This window comes from Phalacrocorax aristotelis, chromosome 9 (genome assembly GCF_949628215.1).
Source record: "Phalacrocorax aristotelis chromosome 9, bGulAri2.1, whole genome shotgun sequence".
NCBI lineage: Eukaryota > Metazoa > Chordata > Aves > Suliformes > Phalacrocoracidae > Phalacrocorax > Phalacrocorax aristotelis.
The window spans coordinates 10,057,947-10,085,065 of record NC_134284.1 but is presented as its reverse complement, the minus strand read 5'-3'; the positions used below and the strand labels follow the sequence as shown (position 1 = coordinate 10,085,065).

The window sequence follows — 27,119 nt, the reverse complement described above, 5'->3', positions numbered from 1 at the left end:
AGGGGCTGTGGAAAATGCAGTAGCTGTTCTCCTTTAAAAGCTTTTTGTTAGCAGTAGACAGGAATTTGGCTAGAATGATGAGGTTGAAGACAGCTCAGATACATAGCTTTTAAACAAATGTTCATTCATTTTTTTAGGAATTAATATAGAATTTAATAATTCACTGCCTCTCAATTATGGCAATCTTGAAAGCATTTTAGTAAATCAGATTGAATCACTGCATTCTTGAGATAATATAAGCAAAAGTTTAGCTTTCAGTAGAAAACAGATATTGACATATCTGTTAAATAGACGTTGGCACCAATGTATAAAAATGTATAGCACAAACCAATACTGCAAAGTAATACTGTCACTGAAATTGTAAGAGAACTATAGTGTAATTTGGTTATTTTATTCATTTTTTCTTTATTTCTTTTTGGTGGGTTTGTTGTTTTGAAATGTAAGCATTTAGTAAAGCTGTATGGCTGTAGAATATATTTAAACTGATGGGGTTTTATTCCTGCTTTTCCAGCTAAGACATTTAGGAAATGATGAAGTACACATTGTGTGGTCAGAGCATACTAGAGATTATAGAAGAGGAATAATTCCAACAGAATTTGGTGATGTTCTTATAGTTATCTATCCCATGAAGAACCATATGTTCAGTATCCAGATCATGAAAAAGCCTGAGGTAAGGGGTTTTTTTTCTTTTGAGTTTCCTTCGTGTGTTTAATATGAACTGAGTTGTATTTTGAATCTGAGTTTTTGGTGTAATAGATTCATCCAACAAGGTGATGTGTCTTTAACATTGACAGTTGCGGTGGTGGTAGGAGGAAGAGGAAGAACTTGAAATTGCAAAGGCCTGATCCTGTCCAGCATATCTGCTAACATCATAAACTGGAAATAAAGCTAGAATATTCTGTGTAATCATTTAAATATTAAGATAAACTTGGCAGACTTTTTCTATCAAATTTGATATATGACTGTGGGAGTTGAGTAATACCTTGCTCCAGCTTTCTCCATCCATGTCATTCCCCTTTCTTCTCAAAGCTAGTTTTCACTTTCTCCTTGACTCCGCACAATTCAGCAAAGCAAGACCATTCAACTCAGGTATATGAACACACAGACTTTCTAATGACTGTTCCTCAAATGTCTGTGCTGGCCCTGTTCTTATAACAGTGGTTTAGGGTAGTGAACACTGACTGAGTAAAAGTAGTCATGAGTGTTTGTACTGCATAATTTCTGTGTGTGATGTCATTTGCCATGAATTTCTGTACTTTCAATATTAAAATGCTTTCTAGAAGCACTAATATTAATAAATGAGGTATGACAGAAGTAGGATTCCCTCTATATGATGACTGCCTCTATCTCATGACAGGTATGAAAGGATACCCAGTACATGGTAGTGTTATTACTAGGCTACTTTAATTCTCTTACTACTTTAAGTACAGAGTTGCATTATTGGAGTTGTGCAGGTTAAGAAGGAAAAATAAAACTGCTGAGAGCAGGGATTGTTGTTACTCCAACAAGAGGTCCTTGTATGTGAAGTGCCTTCCATCAGATTTCAATATTCTCAAAACTACATTGAATGACTGATGGCAAAAATAATACAGGGACCTAAAATTTTTTTTGCAGCATTGGTTTCATCTTAGCAGGAAGAATATTCAGTGTACACTCTGCTCCCTTTGCTCTTCTTCACATGCTTTATGCTACCAGCTTCAGAACTTTATTCATAAGTACAAGAAATTGAGATACTTAATGGAGTTTTAATTTTTTTGTTAATTGCAATATGATGATCAATTAGAGAAACATGTAACACTAAAACATGAGATCCATCTGTTCTGTAAACCTTTTGGGTGCTACCTATACTAAACATCAAGGTTTTCTACTGATCTCAAATAAGGTTTTACACTTAGGGTCCAAAGAGGCCAAACTTTCACCACAGATTTCTCCTGTAAAGGGCTTACAATATATTTTTATAGATACCATAGAAAGGAAGAAGAACAGATAGAAGAAGAAAGGAAAACAGAAGGTGAGAGTCAGTCCACCAATAATTGTATGGCAGTTGCACATTGAGTTGATCCTTATGGACATGTTATATCTAAAGCTATAAATACTATTTTAAAATTTGAGTAATTATTCCTTTTGCTTACTACCACCTACAATATTGTCATCTAGCCTTTCAACCTCATAAACATCATATGCGTGACTGTTCCTAGGATTTTGGCAGCAAATGTTGGAAGTAAGCTTTGAGGAGACACAGTATTCAAATGGTTGCTTAATTTTCTTCAAATGCTATGTTATCTGTTACCAAGGATATCAAGCAGTTATATGGCTGTGTATTTTCACAAAAGAAGAGGTCTGTCATGGAGCACAATAACTGGTCTGATTATCTAGCGATGAGGAGAAAAAAAATTCTGTATTTGAGTGCTCTATTGTTAATGTTGATTGCTAATTGTTATAGCTAAGATCTTGCTTTATGTTGAATTTCTTAATTTTTCATTCAGGTTCCATTTTTTGGTCCACTCTTTGATGGTGCTATTGTGAATGGAAAAATTCTTCCTATTATGGTTCGTGCAACAGCTATAAATGCAAGCCGTGCATTGAAATCATTAATCCCATTATACCAAAACTTGTATCCTTTCACTCAAATGGTTTCCAAGGCGTACACATTCCCTTGCAGTTCTACAGACATGTTCTTCATGTTTTCTGTCATGTTATATCTTTGTCAGTTTAACATAGGGAAAATATATTCAATTTTTTATGGTGTTGGTACCTTTAAGAAACTTCAACCCATAGAAGACAATTCAGACAAATTCTCTGAATTCAGATGAATTCAGCTTTTTTTAATTAAGTGAAGAATAGATTCAGTGCTGAAAAATTGCCTGTTTCTAATATTTTATAAGATGTACTTACCACTTCTTGTTAAACAAAATTATTTTAATGACGATTTTGTGAATAGACTTTCTGAAATAGTAGTGTCATGGTGTTAATAATTTTTCTTTCCTTAAAGATATTTACTATTTATCCAGTACTAATGTGACTTAGTTTTGTTTTCCAGTTCTAGGAGGGATATGAATGCTGTTTTCCTTCAAGATGAGAAATTCGTTACATTTTTGTCATACAGATTTTGTTATTCAGCTCAGATTACAAAGTTGTTCTCAAAATGATGTTAGTGTCTTTGTAAAGATGTCAGAAAAGGTTTTGAGTTTTTTGATTTTTTTTGTGTGTGTGTGTGTTTGTTTTGTTGGTTGGGGTTTTGGGGGGTGTGTGGGGAACTGAAACTGTAGTTTTTCCAAAAGGGCTGCTTTTGAAGAATAGATTTACCAAACAGAAGTTAAAAAACATAACGTAAGTCAGTCATTTATACCTCTCCCCTTCTTGAGTTCTGTTATATACCTGTTCCTTACATTAGCAAGAACATACTGTTTTTTAATTTCATAAATTGAAAGGTAAGTTTAAATTTTGATCCAAAAGAAATTCTGTGCTTCATTTCCACCCAAGCTGTAGATATTTGTATTTGTCATGTGATAGATCGTTGCTAAAACACTGTTTTTTCTAAGGCTGCCTGTTAATACTCAGAGTTTTGGATTAGATATAATGAAGTGGATTTACGGATGAATGATGGATGGTGTTTGATGTGATCACATTAAATGACGTTTGTGCCATTTCTGTAGATGACAGATGTTGATTCATTGTATTTTTATGTTTGGAAAGGTCCGATCTTTTTGTCATTACTCAAGTGGCTTAATCAAAGAATTCAAAATATATTATCATCATTATACCATGAAAAGTGATGGCTTATAGCATTATATTGATGTATAGTGATGAGCAATTGGAAAACAATTTACTTTGAAATAGCAAACTTTCAGTACCAAAAAAAACCCCACAAACTTGTGTGTTTAAACTTCTTTATAGAATATGGAAGTTGTAATAAATTCCTTGGACATAGCTTGCCAGCTCAATGTCTAGGGATTGGCCAGTTCCTAAGAGCTGTGTATTGCACATTCACTTTTAATTCATTTCTCCAAATTGTACTTTTTATATGCATCAAAATGCTGCATGCCGTTTATGACTTAATGTGGCCTCCCTTAAAATATTGATATTTGTCTCCTAATAGGGTTGGCATGGTAACTGGAGAGCATTATGTAAATTTAATATTAGATTGTGTTGGTTGGTGGGTTTCGTATCATCACTTGGTAAGCTTATGAAGCACCAGTTGATTGGGCACTGATGTTAGAGAGCAGCTTTGTTAAGTAGTCAGTGGAATTCTTTTTCCACCTGGCTTGAAGTATCTTATATTCAGTGCTTTGTATAATATTTTGAAAATTAAAATGGGGGTGTGGGCAGTTCTTTAAAAGCTGTTTGCTTGGCATGAAATTAGAAAAAAATTCTACAAACTTCCCTGGCTTGAATTAGGCTATGGTGGAGCCAGTCGTGTCAGTGGAGAACATCAAAAAATGTTAAACTTCAAAGTTTGGCCTAGCTCTCAGTGGTTTAAAAGAACTCTTGATCACAAACGTCATGGACATGCTCTTGGTGTTCAACCCATGGCCAGATTTGAGGTCAAGAAGGAATTTCCCTTATACAACAATGGCAAAGACTGATGGGTGTTTCTTGTAAGATGGACACGGTCTGCTAACTAGGAATATTTGAAAATTGTATCTAATTATGTTCCTGCAAAAGCAGGGAATTGAAGACGTCAAGGATTGTCTTTAGTGTCACCCACTTTTTTTCCTCTGGCATATTTTAACTATGGCTGTAGCAGTTCACTACTGGCTTTTAAGTTTGTTGTGGACTGAAGGGTGTGGGGCAGGAGTATTTTATAGTCAGTGGTTAAATAGCTTTTCTGGAGACCCCACCAGACTTAATGTCTCTTGCAGAAGCAAGGACTCGTTGATCAAGGTGGTCTTTCCTTGTCTTGGCGTGTTGCCAAAGCAAATAAGAAGAGGGCTCAGAGTGGTGAAAACAGTATGTTCGAAGAGGGAGGGAAAAAGGAACAGAAAAGCTGTTTTTCTGAAGGTACACCAAAAGCAGACACCCAGCTAGAAAAATGAAGCTGATAATCAAGGCTTCCCACATGTTCAGGACCTTAACAGTGTTAGTGAAAGAGAATTCTGAAGTGATCTGCTTGAAATTAATTTGTGTTTACTTATGAGTATCTAACATACTGGAGCAGTGTTAGTTCATTAGGAACTTTGATGATGGTTAGTAGAAATTTAGTTTAATATGGATCATGAGGGAACAAGAATACTTGACACTTCTGTCAAACAATACATTTCAAGCCCTGCAATTCTGTATTAGCTCTCTTAATTTCAAAGCTAGCAGCAGTGTATGGATGTCTCCATGCCTGCAGGTCTGTGGTTCGTTTCACTGTGCTGTGTAATACTTGGTGGGCACATTTTGACTCACTGTGGAGTTGATGATGGTATGTAGGTGTGTGCTTCTCTATATTTGAGAAATATTTACAATGTCACATTGCAGATCTTTGTGGTGAGGATGGATCATGGTAAACTCTTAATTAAAAAGTAGTAGCGTGTTGATTTGCTTGCGTATGGGATGTGAGGAAAGTGGCACTGAGTTTGGCCCTCCTACTTCCAAGAAGGGCTTATGTGTCCTCCGAGTTAGTGCATTTTCTAAGTGCAGACCTGACTGAGAAAATCAGCTGTCATTTGTAATCAGCGGGGATATTCAGCCCTCTTCATGTAACCTGATTGCAACTTTCTCTTTATTGCGCTAGTCTGTTAATCACGATGTGGCAATGGGTAGTATGTGTGAATAGTATAATAATGGTTGCATGGATACAGGAAATTCTGCTCATCTCCCTTTTATAGTCTGCCCCAACTTTGAGCATGTATTGTATGGTCTGAAGTAGCTTTCTTAGATTGACATATTCTGTCAATCACCTTCTTCTTTCTGACATTATTTTGATACTTCTGATAGCAAACTTAGAGAGCAAAACATTTTGAAGATTCGTTTTTTAATGATTTCTAAAGGTTTCATCTGCTCTGTGTTTTTATTCTTTGCTCAGAATACTATAATATTTCCTTATTGTAGTATTTTAAGATTAAAAATTTAATAAATTTACCAGTAAATATCGGTCGGGCATGGCAGATATTCTGCTTTAACTTGAAGCTTGACATTGTCGTTGCTGCAGCTGTGTGAAGAGAATATTGCCATTTTAGGTGGAGTTTCTGTATTGATTTGTGGAATTTGCTTTAGTTTCCCCTTTGAGGATCCTGCGGTCCCTGGTGGCCTGGCTTTCTTGTAACAGTACCCCCTCACCAACAGGCGGCATACATGCACACAATAGCAGAGAGCACACACAGAATGCTTGTCTTGCTAATGAAGCAGCAGTACCCCCTTCTCTATCTCATAGCTAACGTGTTTCTTCTTCTCATTGCATTTGTCGTCATACGAAGTACCTGCTTACCTCCTGAATACACTCCGTATACACGCATATACATGCATAACTGCAGGTGTTATAATGGGACTGAATGTTGAGAACAACAATTTTTACTATGGTGTAGAATAATAGGACCAGTATTTAGGGGATTTTTAAATACTCTTTTTTTTATTAAATTGCATTGAAACTCCTGATAGGAATAGGTTTATTCGTGACTCGCATCTCAGAGCAAGCTCTTTGTCACATTCTGAATGCAGAATCTACCATGTGCAGGAAATGGGTCAATCCTAAATATTTTGAACAATAGGAGTGGCCTCATATAAAATTTTTTCTTTAACTTCCTGAATAAACAACAGGTTTTAGCCAGATGTGATGAGGTACCCAAGATACTGTTCTCTACTGAGCGTAGTAAGCACCTCCAGTGATCCAACTTGTTAAAATTATTCATGTTGTACAAAACCACAACTAGAAACCTTGTGGGAGTTGAATTCCAAATATGAAACACCTTGTGTTATTTTTTACACATTGTACACAAATTTTGGAGTGTTAATAATTATTCCAAACTACCTGCACTCGTTATAGCACAGTTAGTGGAAACAGTGCAATTCAGACACCATAATGGTTTCTCTCTTTTGTAGTATTCCCCTCCCAAAGGATGCTACCTCATATGTAGCTAGACACATAGCAAGAAATAGTATTTAGCATCTTAAAAAAAGCCTGAAATTTGGTGAAATTTTAGAACACCCGTAATATAGATGTTCTATATATATAATCATCGTAGCATAATTTTCACCGCTTTATAATGATCTACAAAGTTTTGACCTAATGCCAAGAAGTCTTCAACCGATGAGATTTCTTTTTTTGGTGTCATATGAAACAGATTAAATAGCAAAAATGTAATGCTGTTTTAATTATTCCATCTACAAAACATTATAGAATAAATCTTAATCTAAATTATTTGATAAATTAATCTTTTTTATCAAAACTGGAAAATTTACATCCGCCTATCTTTTTTGACATTGTATTCCTAAACAGTTAGTACTTCATGTATGGTAGCTAAACAGTTGTCTTCCAGAGAAAGGGAAGATACTAACCCCATATGGTAACTGACAAAACAGTAACTTCTTTTTGAATAAAATAATGTGTTTGAGTGGTTTGTTAAAAGTTTTCTTTGTATTAAAAACTCATAACTCAGAAGCTTTCTTGCTTGATGTGTTACTCAGCTGCCCCAAGAAAAGGTTTTACAGGCACTGGTAGTGCCACTGTTTGCACCATCTTGACCATCATCTTACTCAAGATACAATTGCAGACATTGGAAAGCTTATCTTTAAAAAGAAAGTGTTCGTTATGAATGACATTTAGTGAGCAAAGAGTATTCTTCAGATTCTCTGGCCATGTTTGTCTGAATTAAGAATATTTGTTCGATTTGCATTTTAACACTGGAATTAGTGAAGATTTTGACCATTTCTCACTAATACAGAAACTTAGAAGTTAAAGCTGGGAAGCACTGATTTTGGCAATGCCAGTTTTCCATCCTCTAAGCCCAGTAAGTTTTCTATCTTATAGATGCATGAGCATCTGTAAGAAAAAAATGAATACAGCGATACTGCATCAATGATAACTGTGTATCAAATGGAAAAGGCATAAGAGGTGCTCTCTCTCCTTACATACGTATCATGAATTCATTTTTCACAGTGCCACTAATTAATTTTGGCATACTGAAAGGAATAATCCATGCCATTATAATTGCTCTTCTAATATGTTCTGGTTTAGAATTTTTTTGAACTGCCATATGCCAAGATTCTCAGCAATCTTTGCGATTTGCTACAGGGTGCTTAGTAAGGTTTTAGCATACCTGTTACTGATTTTTCTGTCATCACAGGTGAGAAGAAACAGACATTAAAAATAACACTTGATACTCTTTTTAGATACTACTCTATATGCTTTACAACAAATAATTGAAAAATTCAGGATTTCAGTGAATATTTATCCAATCCCTAAATCATACCATTGTAGCCTTATCTGATACGAGTTCAAGTGAGCGCCCTGGATGAGTTCATCGTATGACCCCCACTGTTTTTTCCAGAAGAAAATAGAGTTATTTCTAAAATCTGTTTTACTGTTTAGCAATGGAAATTGTTTTCCTGGTTCAAGTCAGAATCATAAGGTAGAGAATATGATGTACAGTCTTTCCTGTACTTGCTCAGTTTTGCTGTTCTCCCAAATCCTAGGTCTACTGACAACTCACTTGATGTTTTAATAATTCAAAATATGATTAATTAAATGGCTGCATACAATGGTATAATGTGAAAAACTGAAGATCTCCAAGGTATTTGTAAGTATCTGATTGTTTTAATGGACTGTTCAGGTACTTCTTTTTCAAGGAATCATGTGTAACAGATTCTCTGTGCATTATAAGAAGAGGAAAGGTTTATATCTCTGTATAGAGTCATGCAGGTGTGTGTGTGTGGATTTCTACATGTATGTGTTGTGTCTACTTGTAGGTATGCAATGACAGTAATAGCTATTTTTATTATCTTTATAGATTTTTTTCCCCATAACTAATACATCCAATTAATGTATTTTCCTTTAATGTCACAAGTCTATTTGAACAGTAAGAGACTGATATAAGGAAAATTCATGGGTAAATGCCGGGAGGATTTGGCTTCTTGTAAACCATGGATGGCTAAAGTACTCAGAACAGCAAACCACTAATGCAAAAAAAAGCAAAGTGAACAGTACTTAAATAACTGCTATGTTTAAGAGTGTTCATATTCAAGATCAGTGTTTTAATATGCTAAACAGAAAATTGGCACAGTTTGAAATATCTCATGTAAAGGAATTATATACGTGATGGCAATGCAGTGCGACAGAATTATCTAAAGTAACTTTTGTATGGATAACATCACGCTGAAGTTTGCCCAATTAAAAAAAGGCCAAATATAAAAACAGCTAAGATTCCAAAGCATAAATTGTGCTATTTATTTTCGTTAAGTATGGTTTGAAATCCTGTCTTAGGGACATCTTACCTAACTATATATCTAATGCTGCTCAGTAAATGAGGAGAGTATTGATTGGCATATGCTGCTTAAATCGATCACCCTGACAGCCAGAATTACAGTAATCTGTCAGTATTAATGACTGTCTTTCAAGCCTTGATACCTCTTCTTCACTTGTCTCGTCTTGCCTCACTTCTGTTTGAAGTGCATTTTCTTGCAACCTCTGGTTTTGTCAGGGTAGGTACTTTTGTAGTGGTGGGGTTTTTTTGTCTCCTGAGTCCAATTTATTGGCTTGATCATGCAATTAGAGTTAAAATGCAACACCAGGGAGCAAAAGTAGGCAGTGTTCTGAGTAACAATTGGACCTCAGGGGTAGTGCAAGCCTGTTCTCAGCCGTCATTTATTAGTTACCTGTTGAAAGAATAGGATTGCTTTGCAATGAATAATTCCAAAGCATCACTTTAAATGCCTTTGATTTTAGCCACTAGAGACAACTGATTGAACCAACATTTGTGATAGGTTTTTAAACTCTTGCCTTAGTGTTTGTCATATAGACACTTCAAATAACTGCCAGAGAAGTACTTGCAGATGTGTGTACCAAGCTGCTGTTTTTCCTGCATTTTCATGTAGACATACACATAATTTCAATTGATTTTCATGCATTTTTAGTATGAGGAATACATTGAAGTGTGAGGCTTGAAAACTATATTGTAATGTAGTATATGCTCATGTATATCGTTTGTGAGGGTTTTTTTGCAAAACACACATGCATACTTTCCTGTAGCAGAAGGTCTGGATTTGCACTTGTTCAGGTAAACAGATTTTCTTTAGTAATTGCCCTGCTTCTAATCCCACAGAACATGCCTTTTCTACCCCAGGTAGCTTTTCTGTCTTTACCTCTTCATATGGGCTGTCTGCAGGTATGAACTAGGATGCTGGGAGCACCTGTTAACGAGGCATAGCATAAGCACCTGGGTTTAAGGGTAACAATGTTGTTGTCATCACAAGATATCTATAACTTGTTCTTTAATTAGTAGTACAGCTTTATTTATTAGTTACTTTTCCCTAACGAAATGCATAAGACACTCTTGAAAGTGGTAAAAAAGCAAAAATCAAATGAGATGAAATTGATTGACTCTAGTAATACAATTTTCTACTAACAGTTGCACTTGTAAAGAGCTGAACGCTCTGTTGACGTTGGAGACTCAAATCTTTTTGTACTGTTAAAAAAATACATTCTAGGTTTGTTTACTTCTGCATTCTTTCATAAATTGAATTTACCCATCTGAAGGGGAGTGTTGGTTCTACTGATTTCTGTGTAAAATATGGGTAGGCTTATGCCAGTGGTATTCTGTTGTAGAATAAAAGGATGTCAGTGGGCTACCCTGAAAAGCACTGGACTGCTTTATCAGCCTCCTAGAACTTGTGAATTTGGATCTGTCAGTACAGATTGCCTGAGGGAGGGAAGTTCTTCTTTGTTACTGCATCTTTTTAAGGTAGGAAATTTTTGTATGTTGTAAGCTGGAAGTTTGTAGAGCAATCACTCTTTCATTATAAAAATGTGTTTTATATGTGTATAGATCCCTCTTTTAAACAAAAATTTGCAGGGAGAAGGCTGGGAGTCCTTAAACTGGAATAAAAAAGATGAACTAGTTCAGTCTTATGCAGAGTTGGTTGCTTTGTATGTAACACAAAATGACAGGTTTTTTGTTAATACCTACTTAGCCTTATTAATTAATTAAACATTTTGGATAACAAAAGCCCTTTGTTAAAATGTTAAGACTCTTGCCCCTTAAGGTGTTGAAATTCATACAGATTTCTTCGATAGCTCTCAGAAGTCTGTGAATAAAAGCAGGGGTATTTAAACGATTTTTCCTGATGTTTCTGAGATTTAAAGAAATAAATGGGTTTAAGCTATTTAAGCCCTATTTTTGTGTTGTAAAAGACAGCATTGTTTATTGATTTAATCCTTTTCTAGTCATAAATTCACCCCTAATAAGAGATAAGTGACTTGCAAACAACTTGAAAGATTTGTATGTTAAAACACTAAAAGCTGTTTGTATATGTAAAGAATAAGTATATAACATTGTGTATGGTTGATTCTGATATGTAAATTGTCAGTTTTGCTTGTTACAAATAATCTCCCCCATTTCCCACCAAACAGCAACGTCTGTGAGACAGAATGATGTTTTTGGGTGAGTTGAATGAAGATATTGGCAAACTGTTTCTGCATCATTCTGCATATGGTAATCAGGACAGTTGGGGGATGCTTTCCAGTGCTGACAGAGGGATTAGAAGATGATAGGTACCAACAAAAAAAAAAACAAAGAGGAGATTAATAGAAAATAGTACATGGTTTGTCTTTGTTCTCCTACAAGTCTGTATTTCAGTTACTGAAAAACGGGGTTATATACAATACCTGTCAGTATGTGGAAATATCTAGCTGGAGATTGAATATACTTCATGTAACAATATTCACTGATTAAACAGGTCAAAATTATAACAAAAAAAGTGTGTACATATATAGTTTATTCTGTATGTGCCACACACTTAATAGAAAACCAGAATAAAATAACATAAACCAAAGATTAAAAGTTAGTATTACAGTAATTGGAATTACCATATGGTAGTTCGAAGGACATGCGTCCTAATCATAGCCTGGCCAATCAAATTAATCTCAATATACTTTCTAGACAGTGAGAAAATAGTTTAATTGCTGATTAACTGCACCTGAATAGATCTGTGGGTCACATATATATCTATCTCCTCCTCCTCAATGCTTCTTCTCCCAAACATAGAAGAATGCAGGCTATTAGAAAATCTTTTAATTTCTGCTTGCCAAACCATAGTTACCGTCCATCTGTTCTTGCCAATTGTGGAAAAAGGTCAGTTTTCAGCAAAGCCATGCATTTCACAGAAGGTATGTGAAGTGAAATTTCACAGGGGACATGATGGATCCTGATTCTTAGTGATAAACCTTTGGGGCCAGCAGGGTTGGCATATGGTTCAGCATGATATGAAGGCTTGGGTTCCCTGGCTTCACTTCTTTGGCGTGGAACTGATAAAACCTGGCTCTTAAGTATTGTTTCGCTGGACACCAATCATGGGCAGCAGGAACTGCCCATTTAACTCTCTGTGGGAAGGAAGCCCAGGCTGTGTTCACAATAGTACCATTCTAGTGCTGCAGACTGCTCTCAACAGCTTGACAGCACTAGGGAGGAGGATGGAGGGGCTGCTTTACTAATTGCCCTTCAAAATAAAGAGAGAAGTAACTGAAAATTAGTATTTGTTTTCTTCATTTAAACAGAAGAAACTTGTCTTTGAGTTTTTAAAATAATTTATAAAATTTACTTTACAGCCCTCTGAAGAGACGTGTAAGTAGATTACCTCATACTGGTACTGCAGCAACAGAGGGTAAAGAGAAAACATCCTCTTCAAATATAAAAGAAAAGAAGAAAGATAGTTGTAAAGTTTATTAAAGTACAGGTTAATGACAAAATTCCTCATGTGAGAAGTTTTCTCTGTTACTGTGTAGTGAGGAATTGCAAATTAATGCATGTCTTTATGTGCAGTCTTTTTGCTGGACAACATTTAATGTTAACATCATTTCTTATTTTTGTAATTTTACAGTTTGTAGTGATGTCTTCATGAAACTCATTTTCCTTACTGTTTCTCACATCAATGCATAGGTCTATATATGCAGAGAGAGTATTTAAGGCAGAAATCTAAACATTTGAATGTGTGAACAGTGGGCTTAAGCATTCGTGCTAATACCAGAGAGCCAGTTTGCTTCTGTATTTTTACACTCATCAACCACAATTACTTAAGTTAAAACTGGTGTAATACTGAGTGCCAGAGCGGGGATAAATCCCCTCTCCCAAAATCAGGCGTTAGTGTGTGGGGCTGCAGTTCCCCCTGGCTTGTGCTATTCCACATTATTTGTGGGCTGAAGCGATGACTGCAACACCTTAACATCTCTCATTGGCGCACGTGGTGCCACATCCTTAACAAACTTCAGTCCCTTGGCCCGTTGGCCCTGTGCCTCCCCTGCTGCCGTCTGCAAACCCGCGGCTGCCCCGTGAGCGGCTGCCTGCGAGCCAGCCGTTCTGTCTGCCGGCAGGAGCATCGCTCCAAAGAGGGCCTGGAGCAGCGGCAGCTGTAATGGGTTTCAAAACATTTAGCACAACATACCTTATAGGTTCATTGATTCCCATCTTGGACACATTAGTAAGACAAATCCTCCATGAAGGCTTCAGCACCGTTTCCTTCACTGTTTTGTTTTCACCTCCGTAGCCTGTTACTAAAACATGGGCGAGTGAGGTATTTGTAAATACTGTCATTAGTCTTCTCGCCATGCAGCCAGTAAATTTAGTGAGTAATCTGTTACAGTGTTGAGGTATTCGTCCTGCCGATACTGCTAGCCATTTGGTCTTACTATCTTTTTAATTTCATGCTAAAGTGCAGTTCAGGGTTTGTAAACCAACAATACACAGTGAATGGTAGCAAAACTGAGGCTTTCTACTATATGTTTGAGTTAATACGCTCCTGCTATATTTCAAACGGATAATTCATTGAATGCCCATTCTTCCTCTTACTGCAGAGTAAATTATATTTAAGTCAAGATTAATGGACAGATTCTGATGTTAAAACCCAGTCTCTGAGCCTGTCATTCCCTAGAGGCATATAGTGCATTAGTTTAAGCCAATATGCTGCTTATCATAGATACTATGACACTGTCTTAAATGACAGTTTACTGTGCTTTGTTACTGCTTACTCTGGTAATGAAATCATATATTGTGTTCTTGATAATTACAATATTAAATAGAAACTTAATTGGATTACTGCACATTTAGATACAGATAGTTCTTAAGTAATTGTCCACTGTAAAATTTCTGATACTCATTTTTTCTCTCATGAGGTGTGTTCTGTCAGTGTATAAGCTTAATACTTAGTTCAGTCACTTTAGCGGAAAAAGTGCTGAAAAGAGAGCTACAGTGGGATTTTTTGGTGCAAAGGAATATCTTTTGTCCTATAGCTTTTCACTTGAACCTTGTTGTTTTTAAAACTCTTCCATAGGATGCTTTCTTTTTCCAATGTTCTTAAAATGACTTCTGGGTTCTACAGAGTAGAAGAATTCATTAAGTATTGTTAATTCAGAATTTTTCCCCTTAACTTTGAAATTGCTGGAAGTCTGAGAATCAATTTGTCATTTTTGCTGCCTAAGCAGATGATCAGAATTAGAATTCATTCAATTCAGTAAGTATAGTCTCTTAATATTTTTATATGGTTATCTTAAAAAGATAACTTTTTTACATAGCTGTTTTTGGTATAGTAATATTGTGGTCAATATTTTTACTAAAATTAAAATTTATGTTAAGTCCATTACACTTGCACTCTAATTCTACATATTTTTATAAGTGCCTTTTTGCAAAAGAGCTTGGTGCAGAGTGGTTACATTTTTCATTTCATAATTGAGCGATTTAAGTGGTTAAGCATAGTCCAAATTTTATCCAATTCCAGCCTGTGTTAATGGTGCTACACTCACACTGCCTTAGCACCTGTTATGGATTTTGAGTCATCTGGCAGCCCGTGGGACTTAGATAAAGAAGTACCAGGTGTCCTGCCTGTCTCTTAATTGAGACGCAATGTAAACAATATAGACTTGGCAATATGGTTATAGGAATGGATTAAAGCCCAGCTTTGTCTGCACTGATGAATCACAGCTTTTTCTTCCTAGATGATGTTATAAACCACTGAAGAATCTAGTTAGCTGTAAGATCTGATGGAACAACATAAAAATAAACAATATATCAAGGATTTTCCTAGAAGGACGGTACTGCAGAATGTTAAATGTATTGGGCTTTCCAGTGAAAATGTAGGCATCAGTTACAATTTCTTGCAGTAATCTAGCAATTTTGAAAGTGCTGACAATGTAAAAATGAAGATTCTTAAATAAATTCAGATAAAGTCAATGCCTTTCAATATATAACGGGTTAGTAAACTAGGCAGAAAGCAAAAACATTACTTGGAAACACTCAGCAGCTGCAACTTTATCTAGCTGATGCTTACCTTGCGGGACTTGTAACCATTTAACCATAGGGTACATACACTGGAAGTAATCTCCTTTAGCTGTAAGATTTGTAGGCTTAAAGAAAAAATGCCCCTAAATGGCCAGAATATGTATTGTTATAATTTGCCCAATAACTTTTAATTTATTACAGATCTATCAAACTTTTTAGTAGTATAATGAAAATTACTTTTTATATTCATTTAAAGAATGATGCAACTATATGCACTGGAAACAAATTGCAAGATCTGGAATGATAGGATTAATTTGTATGGTTTTATCTATTACATATTCCCTTGTTTTATTCATAAAGAAATATACCTCAAATTGCCTCAGAAAGCCCTTTTACAGTTACAACTTGCAATGGAAAAGATTTTTATTAAGGATGTTAGGTATTACATTTTATGTTTGCTTAAATTCTACAGTATTAGTCTGTTGTTTTTCATATTTCATTTTTTATGAGACATCTACATTAATAATTAGATTGTCGTATATATACATTACTTCTTAAAATTTGTGATTTTGGATACTTAAACACTGAGTCCCTTCTGTAGTTTCAAATATTTTCATGAAATGCAACTTAAAATTTTACTTTTAAAATACAATTTTGAGTCCTCTGAGTTTTATGTTCCTTTTTGTGAGAAACAAAATAGATTGTTACATTTTATTGCAGAAGTGCTGTCATTAGTATTGAAAATATTGTTTCAGTGGAGAGAAAAATCACCATAGAAGTCTATAAAATTATTCTTTCACCTGTTTAGTAGCATCAAGCATAGTAATTTTTTTCCTTCTTTTTCACCTAAATGACTTGCATCCAATATGAGGAGACCTGGTTTGAGAGTCATCAGTGTTGTGACTAAGTTCCAATTGCATATGAAGAAGCTTCTTTCACTTACAGCAAAGCTGTGTAAATAGATGCATAGAGTAAAATATTTATATGCCATTTTCAGTATTGGCAGTGTTTAAGAAACGGAAAAGGACCCAGGCTGACTTTGAGATATCAAATTGACTCAAGTAAATAGAAGTTGCAGTTGGGAAAAAAAAAATATCTCTGTGTACTGTGCAAACTAGATGTGGAAATCACTGAAATGCAATAAATAGGGAACACCATGATGCCACTTCTACAGAGTCACTTTTCAGAATATAAGAGAACTTTAACTATTCCTCTCAGTGTGGCCAGTTGATACTGATCACCCACCTACATACAAAACGCAGCTAGTTGCAGGGCTTCCAACACTGGATCAATAGCAGCCCGACTTACATCCTTAATTCTAAGAGCCAACAAAGAGTACAAATTGCTGTGACTCAGTATGAGTTCAGCTGGTTTGACAACCACTGCACAATCTCTTCTTTCAAAGTGAGTTTTCCCAGAAAAAAACTTCCATTTCTGTGATTTGTGGGTTTTGTCCTGTCTTCCTTTAGGAGTCAGATTCTGCACTGGGTAACTTTTCCTTTCAGCTTCTGTAAAACCTTGGTTCTAGCCTTTACTTGTTTTCTGTTTACTGGAGGCAGCCCTCCTTTCACATGTTGACATCAGGAATTGTAATTTACGGGGAAAAATCTGCCCAGTAAAATTGATGCTTTCATCATTTTAAGTACCTCAAACTGTAGCAATTAATTCTGTGGGGTTTGCACACCTTCTCAGGCCAGGGAGCAAGAAGCTTAAAATCTCCTACCAACATATGCCATTTGTTGTGCCTCACTGTTTCTTTGTTTCCTTTGGTCTTTAATATCCTGGGAGCGTTTTTGTATGTTGACAATATTACAGATGTGGGGTTTTTCCAGAAAAGAAAAGGTGTGCTTCTAAATTTGCTGAGGGGGCAAAAGTACTAAACAAGAGGGTGCCATCTTATGTCGCTTTTCTTAAAATATTGTTAATCTCTTTTTATATAAATAATATATAAATACAATTAGAAAAACCTTTTGTAGGTGTTTATTGATCCCACAAGTGTCTCTGGATGGAGGATTTTCATTTTCCAGTTAAGGATGGAGCAGTGCTTCGGTTTCTGCTTGTCTAAATTATTTTCCAAATACCTGGCTGACAAAGTCATACTCTCCACAATCATATCAATATATATTGACTTCTAAGATGATTTTGCTAACAGTTGGAACTACCAGGGATGCAGCTGTACATGTATTTCTGACAGTAGCTTGTAATTTAACCTGAAAAAGTCCATCTTGCTGTTTACAAATGCATGGCTTTTTTTCTAAGAGGTATTTCTAGGCAATCATCAAAACCTCCTCATTTTCCTAGCACTGGAATCAAAGAATCTCAGGTACTACATACAGTCAGCATTGTGTTCCCATATTCCAATATATGGTTATATGGTGATACACTACACGGGTGGGCACATATCTATAAATACATAAGCATCAGGAGGGAAGATTTATGAATAAAACTTCCATGGAAGTGTCTCATTTTGGTTTTTGTTCAGGTTTTCTGAATGAGAGACACAGTGGTGGAAGAAAATTGAGTGAAGAGACCACATTTTTACTCCCTTTCACAAAGGGAGTCCTTTTGTTATAATTCTAATTTTTCTCCTGGGGGGGACCAACAAAGTTGTGTTATCAGTCTACTAAACTTGACCAGCCCACCGGTAGGAGTGTAGGAGTGCCTGCAGCATTGTTGGGCTTACAACTTGGAACTTCATAGTTCTAGGGTATTTCCTGAACTATAGTGATCTTGAGGCATTTGAAATCATCCGGTCATCATCTTGAAGTCATGTACTAAAATACATAAAAGCAACATAAGCTGAAGTGTAACATTTTATTGTGGTATTTGAAGTAATAAATACTTTCTTTTGACTTTCGGAAAAAACAGAGTTTCTGCCTTTGGTGACTTTAGGTGCTTCACAAATGCATACCTCTTAAACTCCATTGAACAAATGAAATCTTGATCTTTTAAAGAGGTTTTTCAGACATTACAAATATTTCCATCACCACTTTAGCGTATCAACAAACTATACATCTCTTCAGCCCTTTTTTAACTTTCTGTCATTGATTAAGCTCCCCAGCATAATCCTTCCCCACAGAAGCTGCTTAGGAAGTCTGTCTTGATAAAACATTTTCTGTATGTTTTTCCAGAAGTCTTGAGAGCAGTTAGGTGTATAACTACTCTGTTGATCTAACCCGAGTTCCTCCTGGCTGGCCTTATAGGTGCCTGAGTCTAAAATACAGGTGATGAGAATCTCTATGCAGCAAACACCAAGTCTTGGATGCCTCTGAAGTTCAGAGGTATCTAAAGCTTTCACTGCCACCCTTCCCTGGAGATCTGCCCACTTCAGCACACAGTAGAGCTGCCTGAGTCCTTGCCACATCCTGAACAGCCAAATGCCCAGATCATGCCCCTCTTTATCCATTGAGTAGGTAGGTATTTCCTGGCTCATCTAACCTGCAAGGCAGCAATGGGAAGAGTTTTGAAGATATACTCGCTGGATCAGAGCCCACACAAACACAACAGGAGGTAACTCTCTTGCTGTATCAATCAGCCAGGAAGTGAGAGAGCAGTTTCCAATTTTGAGGCCACATCTCCTGCCTCTTACAAAACTGTTCTAACCATTGGGACTAGGACATTTTGTAATCAGGCACACTCCGTTCACTGCTGAAATTGCTCTTCGTTTCATAAAATCTCTGAATCACAGGGAAAGTGCATGCTCATCTGTATAGCCTAATGGTTATGGTACTTTCATGGGAGAGGAGAGTCCCTGGATTCCAGTCCCTGCTCAGGAAGCATTTGTTACCACTTGGTCTTTGGAGCAGGCACTAGGACTTCTTCTCCAGCCCTTTTGTGAATCTAGCACTTAAATGCTCTGGTAATAGATTATAGAACTGTGAAGTGCTATATCCTTAATTAAAGTCTTGGAGATTTTACTCCATGTTGAAACTGCTTTTTCTTCATTTTTTTCAGCCTCAGTTTAATGATATTTTAGGATTGGTATTCCCTGGATGACTGTAACATAGTAATCCTGCATCCGCTCTCTGACTGCAGAATACCAGATAGACGTATTATAATGCATTTTATTCAGTTCTAAAACTGAGAGGTGTGAATAAGAATGGAAAGCAAACGTAGTCAGAATGACACAGTAAATCTATGGAAGTGACTATGAGGAGATGAATTCAACAGAAGGACTTGAAAGATGGAAACAGTAGGAGAGTCTGAACAATGGGAAGTATGGGATTTTGTGGTGATTGCATGGTTAGAATTACAGGGAAGGAAAAATAAAGACTAAGCAACTAGAGATGTGGGAAAATGTAACAAACAGATTTTCTCACCAAACTGAAGGATGACAAACCCATGGATAAAGAAAAATCAGCAATGTGAGGGAGTTGTTTTGGATATAAAAGAAAAAGATAAAGATGGTGGATGAAGATGCAAGGAGGACAGCTGTTTTGCTTGTATTATTGTGGCACATGTATATCCTTAGCATAGGTCCCGGTCTCATTATACTGAGATGGAGTATAGCACAAGACAGATGTTGTTTGTTCCCCTGAGGTAAAAAAGCCAAGTATAAAACTGAAGGTAACAAAAGAAGGCAGACAAAAAATTCAGGGAAATATGAAAGAATGGTAGAAGCATGAAGAGTTGTGTGACCTACACAGCAACAGACTTAAGTCTTCCAAGGTGTTTTCCTTGTGTTTTTTTTTCGAGAAGTATCATAGCAAAGGGGAGAGTTTCAGGGGGGCTTGTTTTGTGGGTGCTTACAGAGACCTGGTGCTAGGCATAAGAAGACACGTGGAAAAAAGTACAAAAGTGCCTGTCTAAAAAACGTCAAAGTGAGTGAGAGTGACTGTCTCTGATAACTGACTGGAAGCAAGAGCAGCTTTGGTAAAATTGAGCAAATAGGTATGGACTAAAAAGTTAAAATAATTAGCCTGCATTTGTGCTGGAGAGTGGCAGACTGATGGCAATATCTGAAGAGAATGTCCCATCTAAGCAGTATGTTCAGAAAGTGGGCTCTGCAATGCTCTGAGTAGCTATAAGTAGGAATAAAAATTCATTTGTTGAGGCCAGAGAAGAGGATACAGCAGTAACAGAGATGTGAAGTAAGAGCCTAGCTAATTTGTTCATGTACATGGCTAGAAAAAGTTTTAGCTTCAGATTATGCAAAAAAGAATCTGCATGATGTAGGTGTATTCTGCCATAGGAATCTCAACAGAGCCTGAGTTAAAAAAAGGAAGTCATACAATCAACAGTGATGGAGAGCTATTAGGTGAAGACCTGAGATGTTTTTCAGGTAGATTAAGCATTAGTAGATGATCTGACAGCCAGGATTTCAGTGCATGTTCCCAAGTGCAGATCAACAGGTCTGAAAAAAATCACATTTACAGTAATAATAGAAAGTACAGTATTTTCAATATTAATAGAAATAATTGCAGATTTAGAGAATAAGTAAAGTGGATTGTAATGCAAATTAAATTTTAGCTGGAGTGACTACATCCTGAGTGACCTATAAAGGTACGATTCCTGATTTCTTCTTGTACTGATTATATTTTTCAGAACAGTATCTTTTGAAAAAGTATAATGAAGTCATCAGGTTTTTTGTTATCACTTTTTGCAGGTTATATATCTTCGAGTTTTTAGCTGACAGATTTGCGTGAGTGCCTTAACGTATATCTTACTTTTTTATCCGTACTCTTTTGTTCCAGTTCTTCAGAAGCAGAAACCTCATGGCACTGTTGTTTAAGTGTTTCGCCAGTCTGTGGGCCAGAATCTTTCTCCATTGGTTTGTCCGTGCATCCTTCCCATTCCATCTTAATTGCTGATGCCAGTGGCAACATCCACTGGCAGTAAGAATACAGCTTGCATTGCCCTATTATTACTAGCCATTGAGTTTGTATGTGCCGCTCAATTTGTAGGTGCTAATAACTCTTCCCTAGAGAGCAGCATTTTAAAGAAATAAATGTCTAGCCTATTAGAAGTAATGCAGAAATTAACTGCCGTGGGTTTATGGTCACTCTTGCAGTTAGTTGCGTTCAGATACAGTGTAGAACTAGATGATACCACCCACAACAGCATACAAATTTGGAGTTATAAAACACTAGAATGTTCTCAAAGTATAAGTGAATAGAAGATATACGTATCCAAATCTTGGCTACTCAGTTTAATATAGACAAGGAGTTCTCCTGAGGAGAGCGTGTCGTTTCTTAATGCAGAATGCTGCAAGCTTTGGACTTGGTGTTCACTTCAGATTCTTGTTTTGGTTTTAAGCAGGGTTCTGTTTTTAACAAGCTATAGATGGTTTTGTGTATTGTTAGGATGAGCAGTAACCTGTCTAGCTGAATAACTTTTTTCAGGGGGTACTAAGTGTGCATTTGAATTAGACTTCTAGAACTGATATAAGCACGTCCTCTCCACTGTGTAATGAAAACACCATTATCCTCCTCCGTCAGTATCTGTGTCAAGACTTCTTTATTTGGTTAGGAGATGGGCACCTAGACTGGACAATGGGAATGTCCTTGTCGTGTTCAAAGCAGTAACTTTCCTTCATTTTTGCCTTATTTGTGTATAAGCTTTGGATATAATAGGATAAACTAAAAGGTTTCCTTCAGAGACCTCTGAAAGTAGAGCATTTTAAAAGCAGGTAGGTGTCTCCACCCTACTTTTTCATGAAACATTTTACCCATTCAAGCAGACTTTTAAAAACAGCTTGTTTTGATAGCAGCCTGTTCTCCTGTGGGCCTTCAGCCTTTGCTTCCTGGCAGCACCTTTGGTGCGAAAAGAGAGTGATCAATTGGGAGACTATCAGTGCCAGCATGCATAGAGTGATAAGTTAACACACCACTGGGAATTTCTAGGGCCCACCAAGATACTTCACTTCTAATGTGCTAACAAGCTCATTTTTCTACCTCTTGCCTCTTCAGTTATTTTTTTTTCTCAGGAGAGCTTAGAAGTTGAGTGCATCAGGCATAATGAAAAGCTCTGTAGGAGGGAGAAGCAATAACCCCATTTTTCCCTTTTCAGCCAAATAGAAAATTAGTTTCTGGTAATACACAAAGGCCAGTATTTTTTGTGCAAGGGGCACTGCTGTGAATCAAAGGACTCTATTAACTGCAGAAAATTTAGCAGCTGTGAATCTCCCCCAATGAAAAAAGTGCTTTTCAACAAGTTGTGAGATACGTAGTATTATTTAGACTTCAACCATCAGTTTCATCCTCTACCACTTATACATAGCCTCTTAAAAACTGTGCTATATTACTCTCCTCTGTTAAGGCTCAATACTGTGTTTATCCCCCAACCTAAGAACTATTACAATGGGAGATTTTTATATTTTCTCTTGTCCCAGTGTTTCTATTATAGCTTTGCAGCCTGAGACTTCTGCCGAGGTTCAGCTGTGTCGGGATCCAGAAAAAATTTGGAACACGGATTTTGGAGGGAAAATTGTTCCCCAGTTTCACTATGTGACCAAGCTGTGGTCTAAGGAAATGCAGTGAAGATTGATTAATTCACTGGAAGTCCTTTTCAGATAATATATTCTCTATACATTTTTTTGATCTTTAGATATACTGCAAAATCTACTGTAAATATTGTACAGAAAACAACTGCCAAGAGGTTTCATAGGAAAAGCTCCATAATTGTTGAAGTATAGTTCTAAAAGCTAAAACGAAGGGTATTGTTTCCAGCTGTAATCTGGGGCTGACAATTTTATTGCTTGTCATAACTGAAAATAGTATAGTGTTTTATTTTAAATACTAGCACTTGCTATTAAAAATGCTTATCACTTGTAATGCAGCTTTTATGTTTGGATTGCTAAAAAATTTACGCAAGATGAGTATTATCCCCATTTCACAGGTGGTGAAATTGAGTCAGAAAGGTAGTTTCCTCACTGCCCCTGTTCCCCCAAAAAAGAGCAGCAAACCTGAAATCAGAACGCAGAACCTTCAGGAAACTGATGCTGAGTGCATTCCTCCACAGCATGCTGATTCGTTTGGGTTTGGGTTTTTTTAGGAAAAGAGAACTATGTAAGGAGAAAATTATCTCACTATCTACAAATAAGATATAAAAAAAAAGTGTGCACAAGGGTAAATGCCAGGGAATTTTTCTGATTATTATTTTATGGTTCTGTAAGATAACTGGAGAAGATCTCCCTCATTCAACGTATTGAGTCCAGCTGGAGGACTTTGAAAGTTGTGAGAGAAAAGGTTAACTGATTTCTCAGTTCAGGAACTATACGACATGAAGTCAGCATGGTAGTTTTTCTTGATAATTGTATGTTGCTGCCTGCTGCTCTACATTTTGACAGCCATTTCCATAGTTGCTTTCATGAACAGCAGAAATATTCTCTCTTTTTCTCGCTCTCTCTGTGCTAACAGCACAATCAGGCCTGCTGGAACAAGAAGCCTGGAGAGGGTTCTTCAAAAGCAACAACACTTCAAGATACCTGTCTCTTGTCAATAATATCAGAGGGGGAGAACACAGGGAAAAGGAAGAAGCACAGTATTTTGCTGCTGATGCCCTGCCGATACCCTGTTAGCCAGTATTTAAGGGTCCTGCGGATTCTTTACAAATATTCTCGCTTGTTTTAACGGCATAATTGATAAGGTTTTTTTCCCAATAGTCAAATTGAGCTGTGTGTTCACCTTAACTGCATATGTGTGTGTGTCTGTGCTTTTAGGGATTATGGAAGCAGTTTGTTACAGAAAAGTGCAAAATAATTTATTTTGTTAATGCTAATGTTATTTTTGATGCTATATCCCTTAAAAATTGTAATATTTTTAATATTTAATTGTGACCAGAGTGCAGAAGAACAAGTTACTCAAAAGAGAGTACTTAAGTTGCTGCTGTTTGAAAAAAATTTCAGTAAGTTTTGCATCACACATGACAAAAAGATAGTTGAACCATAAGGTTTGCATTAATTGTGTCTGTCTTACAGTTAATATTACTTCACTGCATCAGGTAATATCAGCTATGTAAAGAAGTAAAAATTTGTGTGTACAGTCACTGAAATACATTATATGTATTTAACAAAATCAAGAATTCTGAATTACTAGGCACTGATATTTAGCAGTTACAGTACATGATATAAATTGCTCCTTAATTCTTGGCTAAACCAGTTACGAGGAGAGAGCACGATACCTGCAAACAATTGTTCAACATCATCTAGAGCCTACAACTTTTGAGGATTTTGCTGCTCAGGTTTTCTGTCCAGCACCTTACCACCATTTGCCCTCAGATACAGGTAAGAAGTACGGTAAAGAACTGGTTTTGTACAATCTTACTTGAAATGCAGTATCCTTACTTATAAAGACTAAAAATTCGGACCTTTCCACATCATTGAGAGTTACCATTAATCGAAAGACTACGATGTATGTATTTGAGGACCTGGGCAAAGTTGCTTTTAAATCTTTATTCTGTTGCCTGGTGTTAAGATTTGGCAAGCTGCTTTAATATAGCAACTAGACCCTCTATTTTTACAGCGAATCTTATCACGTTCCTCCCTATAAAGTCTCCATGGAAGTGTTGGTACTCCTGCATCCGGGCTATTGTGGGTAGACAATTCTTTAATCTAAGTACACCTTCCCCATAAGAAAGTCTTAAGGCTCACTACATTTTTAGAATGCAAAGTTTTAAACTGGAAATCTGAGAGCCTTGCAATCATCAATTTTGTTTCCACATTATTAGCTGCAAAGGTGTTTTTAAGGTCTTTTTTGCTTTCCAGTAAACTTCCTGTTTTATAAGAGGATACTGCATTTTCAGTTACTAATGAGAAAATCGGTAAAAGAAAATGAGTAACTCAAGGCCTTCCTGTTCTGAAATTTCTTGAACTCCTTATGATTATTTCATTATTTTATTTCCCCTCTTTTTAGATCATTAAATATCAGTTCTGTTTATCTGAAGGTAAGACAAAGTGTCCAAAAAAACCCTTTGTTCCTCTTTTACTAGAGTACTAAGCTTGTAACCAAATTGTATGCGAACTTTCCTTGTTGCCCTTGTTCACACTAAAAAGAATTTCACACTGATTGAGAAATGACCACTACATCTTCTTAAAGTTTTAGTCTTTTACTAACCTCAGGTCTGCATGAAGCACTAACACTGGTTCTGGGATAAAGGTAACTAATGATAGAGACAGTCGTTGAATGAGTAACACTTTATTGTGTTGACCTTTGTTTCTCAGCATGAACAAGTAGTACTGGATGGCAGTGGTGTGTTTTGTACCCTGTGCTGTCTTTCATTGATGTTGTAAGACATTCTGCAGTGATAACATAGGAGAGAAGGAGAAGAAGAATGTGTAACACTTGAAATTCCTTGTTCAGAAACCTTTATCTAATAACAAATAAATCAAAATGCTTCTGTGGAAAAGCTGTAAATCTAAATAAAGTAATTTGGCAAGTTGTTATCTCAAAATTTGTTTCTCAATTGCAGCAATATGCAGAAATAAATTCTCAAATTATAGAGGAGTTGTGATAGGACTACAGAAAGATGTTAAAATGTTGAGACTCCTTTGCTTGAAAATATAAACCATAAGTTGAAACAAAGCGTAGTTTCAAAGTATAATAAGTGGTATAGTTATGCTAGTGCAAATAGTCAAGATCAAAGAGAAACAAGAGTAAAAGTAATTTAAAACTAATTAAATCAGTATTAAAAAATAGTAGCATAATTTAATGTATGAAAATGTTTGAATAGGGAAAATCTGTAACTAGAAACATTAGAAACAATAACCAGGGATATCAGTCCTTGCCACATTTCCCACCTAATGCACTCACTAAGTACTCAACTCCAGACCCTTTTGTATGGCTAGTATATATTCTATGTTGTAGTGCACTTGCCTATTCACTTTTGGAAATCTCATTCCCGGCTAAACCATTCTGGCCACTTTCTCTAGTTCATTCTTTTGGGGTGAAGCAAAGCTGCTTTTCTGTACCCGTTTGGTGCACTGGAGGACACTACTCTACAGTGGCAATTCCTGTATTCCTTTAAAAATTGTCCTAGTCATGCTTGGTATTCTCTAACATGATCTGGAAGAAGATTATGGTTTCTGGAAACTTGATTTTAGACTTAACCTTTCTATCAAATGTAATAGTTTTCTGCAGGAATCTCATTAATAGGAGCTTGTGATGTATTTCACATCTGCGTGTATGCGCATTTGTGTTTACGTACCGCAAAATATGATGTCCTGTCCTGAGGGCCACATTCTTCTGGACCTTGCACTGTGCAGTGGAACTGACCAACACATCGTGTCAGGAGCAGCCGGGAGCTCCCTAGGACGGACATGCAGCACAGTGTGACCCTGCGTCAGAGTCAAAGAGCCTGTCCCCAGACCTGCCTGACTCTGAGCTTTCACAGGGATGCTGGGGATGCTCTGGCAGGCCTGCCGGCAGCCTGGGGGCTGACTCCCTGTTCAGCCCAGGCTGCTGGGGCTCTGATACTCAGCTCCAGGACAGAGTGCCTGAAATAGCAGCACACCATCTGCCTCCAAGCTGGCTCTGGAGGGCACAGATTCTATAGCCTGAGGCAGGTATAAATTGACACTGCAGTCATCTGCCAGAAGGGTTACCCCAGGGCTTGGGGTTATCCTGGAAGCCACTGCTTTCCAGTTCTAGCAAAGGCAGACTTGTAAGCAAGGTGGCTACAGATGACCCAGAGATTTGACAGACCATGATCCCAAAAAGAGTCCACTAGATGTGCTATTAAAAAAATAGATACCCCTAAGTTTCCAGGGTCCCTACAACA

At 36.7% G+C, this 27,119-nt stretch overlaps 1 protein-coding gene across 8 annotated transcripts in view; it reads left to right on the top strand.

The window, feature by feature from the left end:
• Nucleotides 1–27,119, top strand: part of RALGAPA1 (Ral GTPase activating protein catalytic subunit alpha 1) — a 134,990-nt gene that overhangs the window by 101,163 nt on the left and 6,708 nt on the right. For 7 of the 8 annotated variants that reach the window (XM_075103373.1, XM_075103372.1, XM_075103367.1 and 4 more), the window contains 3 exons: nt 512–670; nt 2,487–2,614; nt 24,503–24,627. In XM_075103373.1, the coding sequence (XP_074959474.1) occupies nt 512–670; nt 2,487–2,614; nt 24,503–24,627 (412 nt within the window). Of the gene's footprint in view, nt 1–511; nt 671–2,486; nt 2,615–24,502; nt 24,628–25,255; nt 25,287–27,119 lie in introns of all 8 variants that reach the window. The other variant, XM_075103368.1, reaches the window with a different exon arrangement.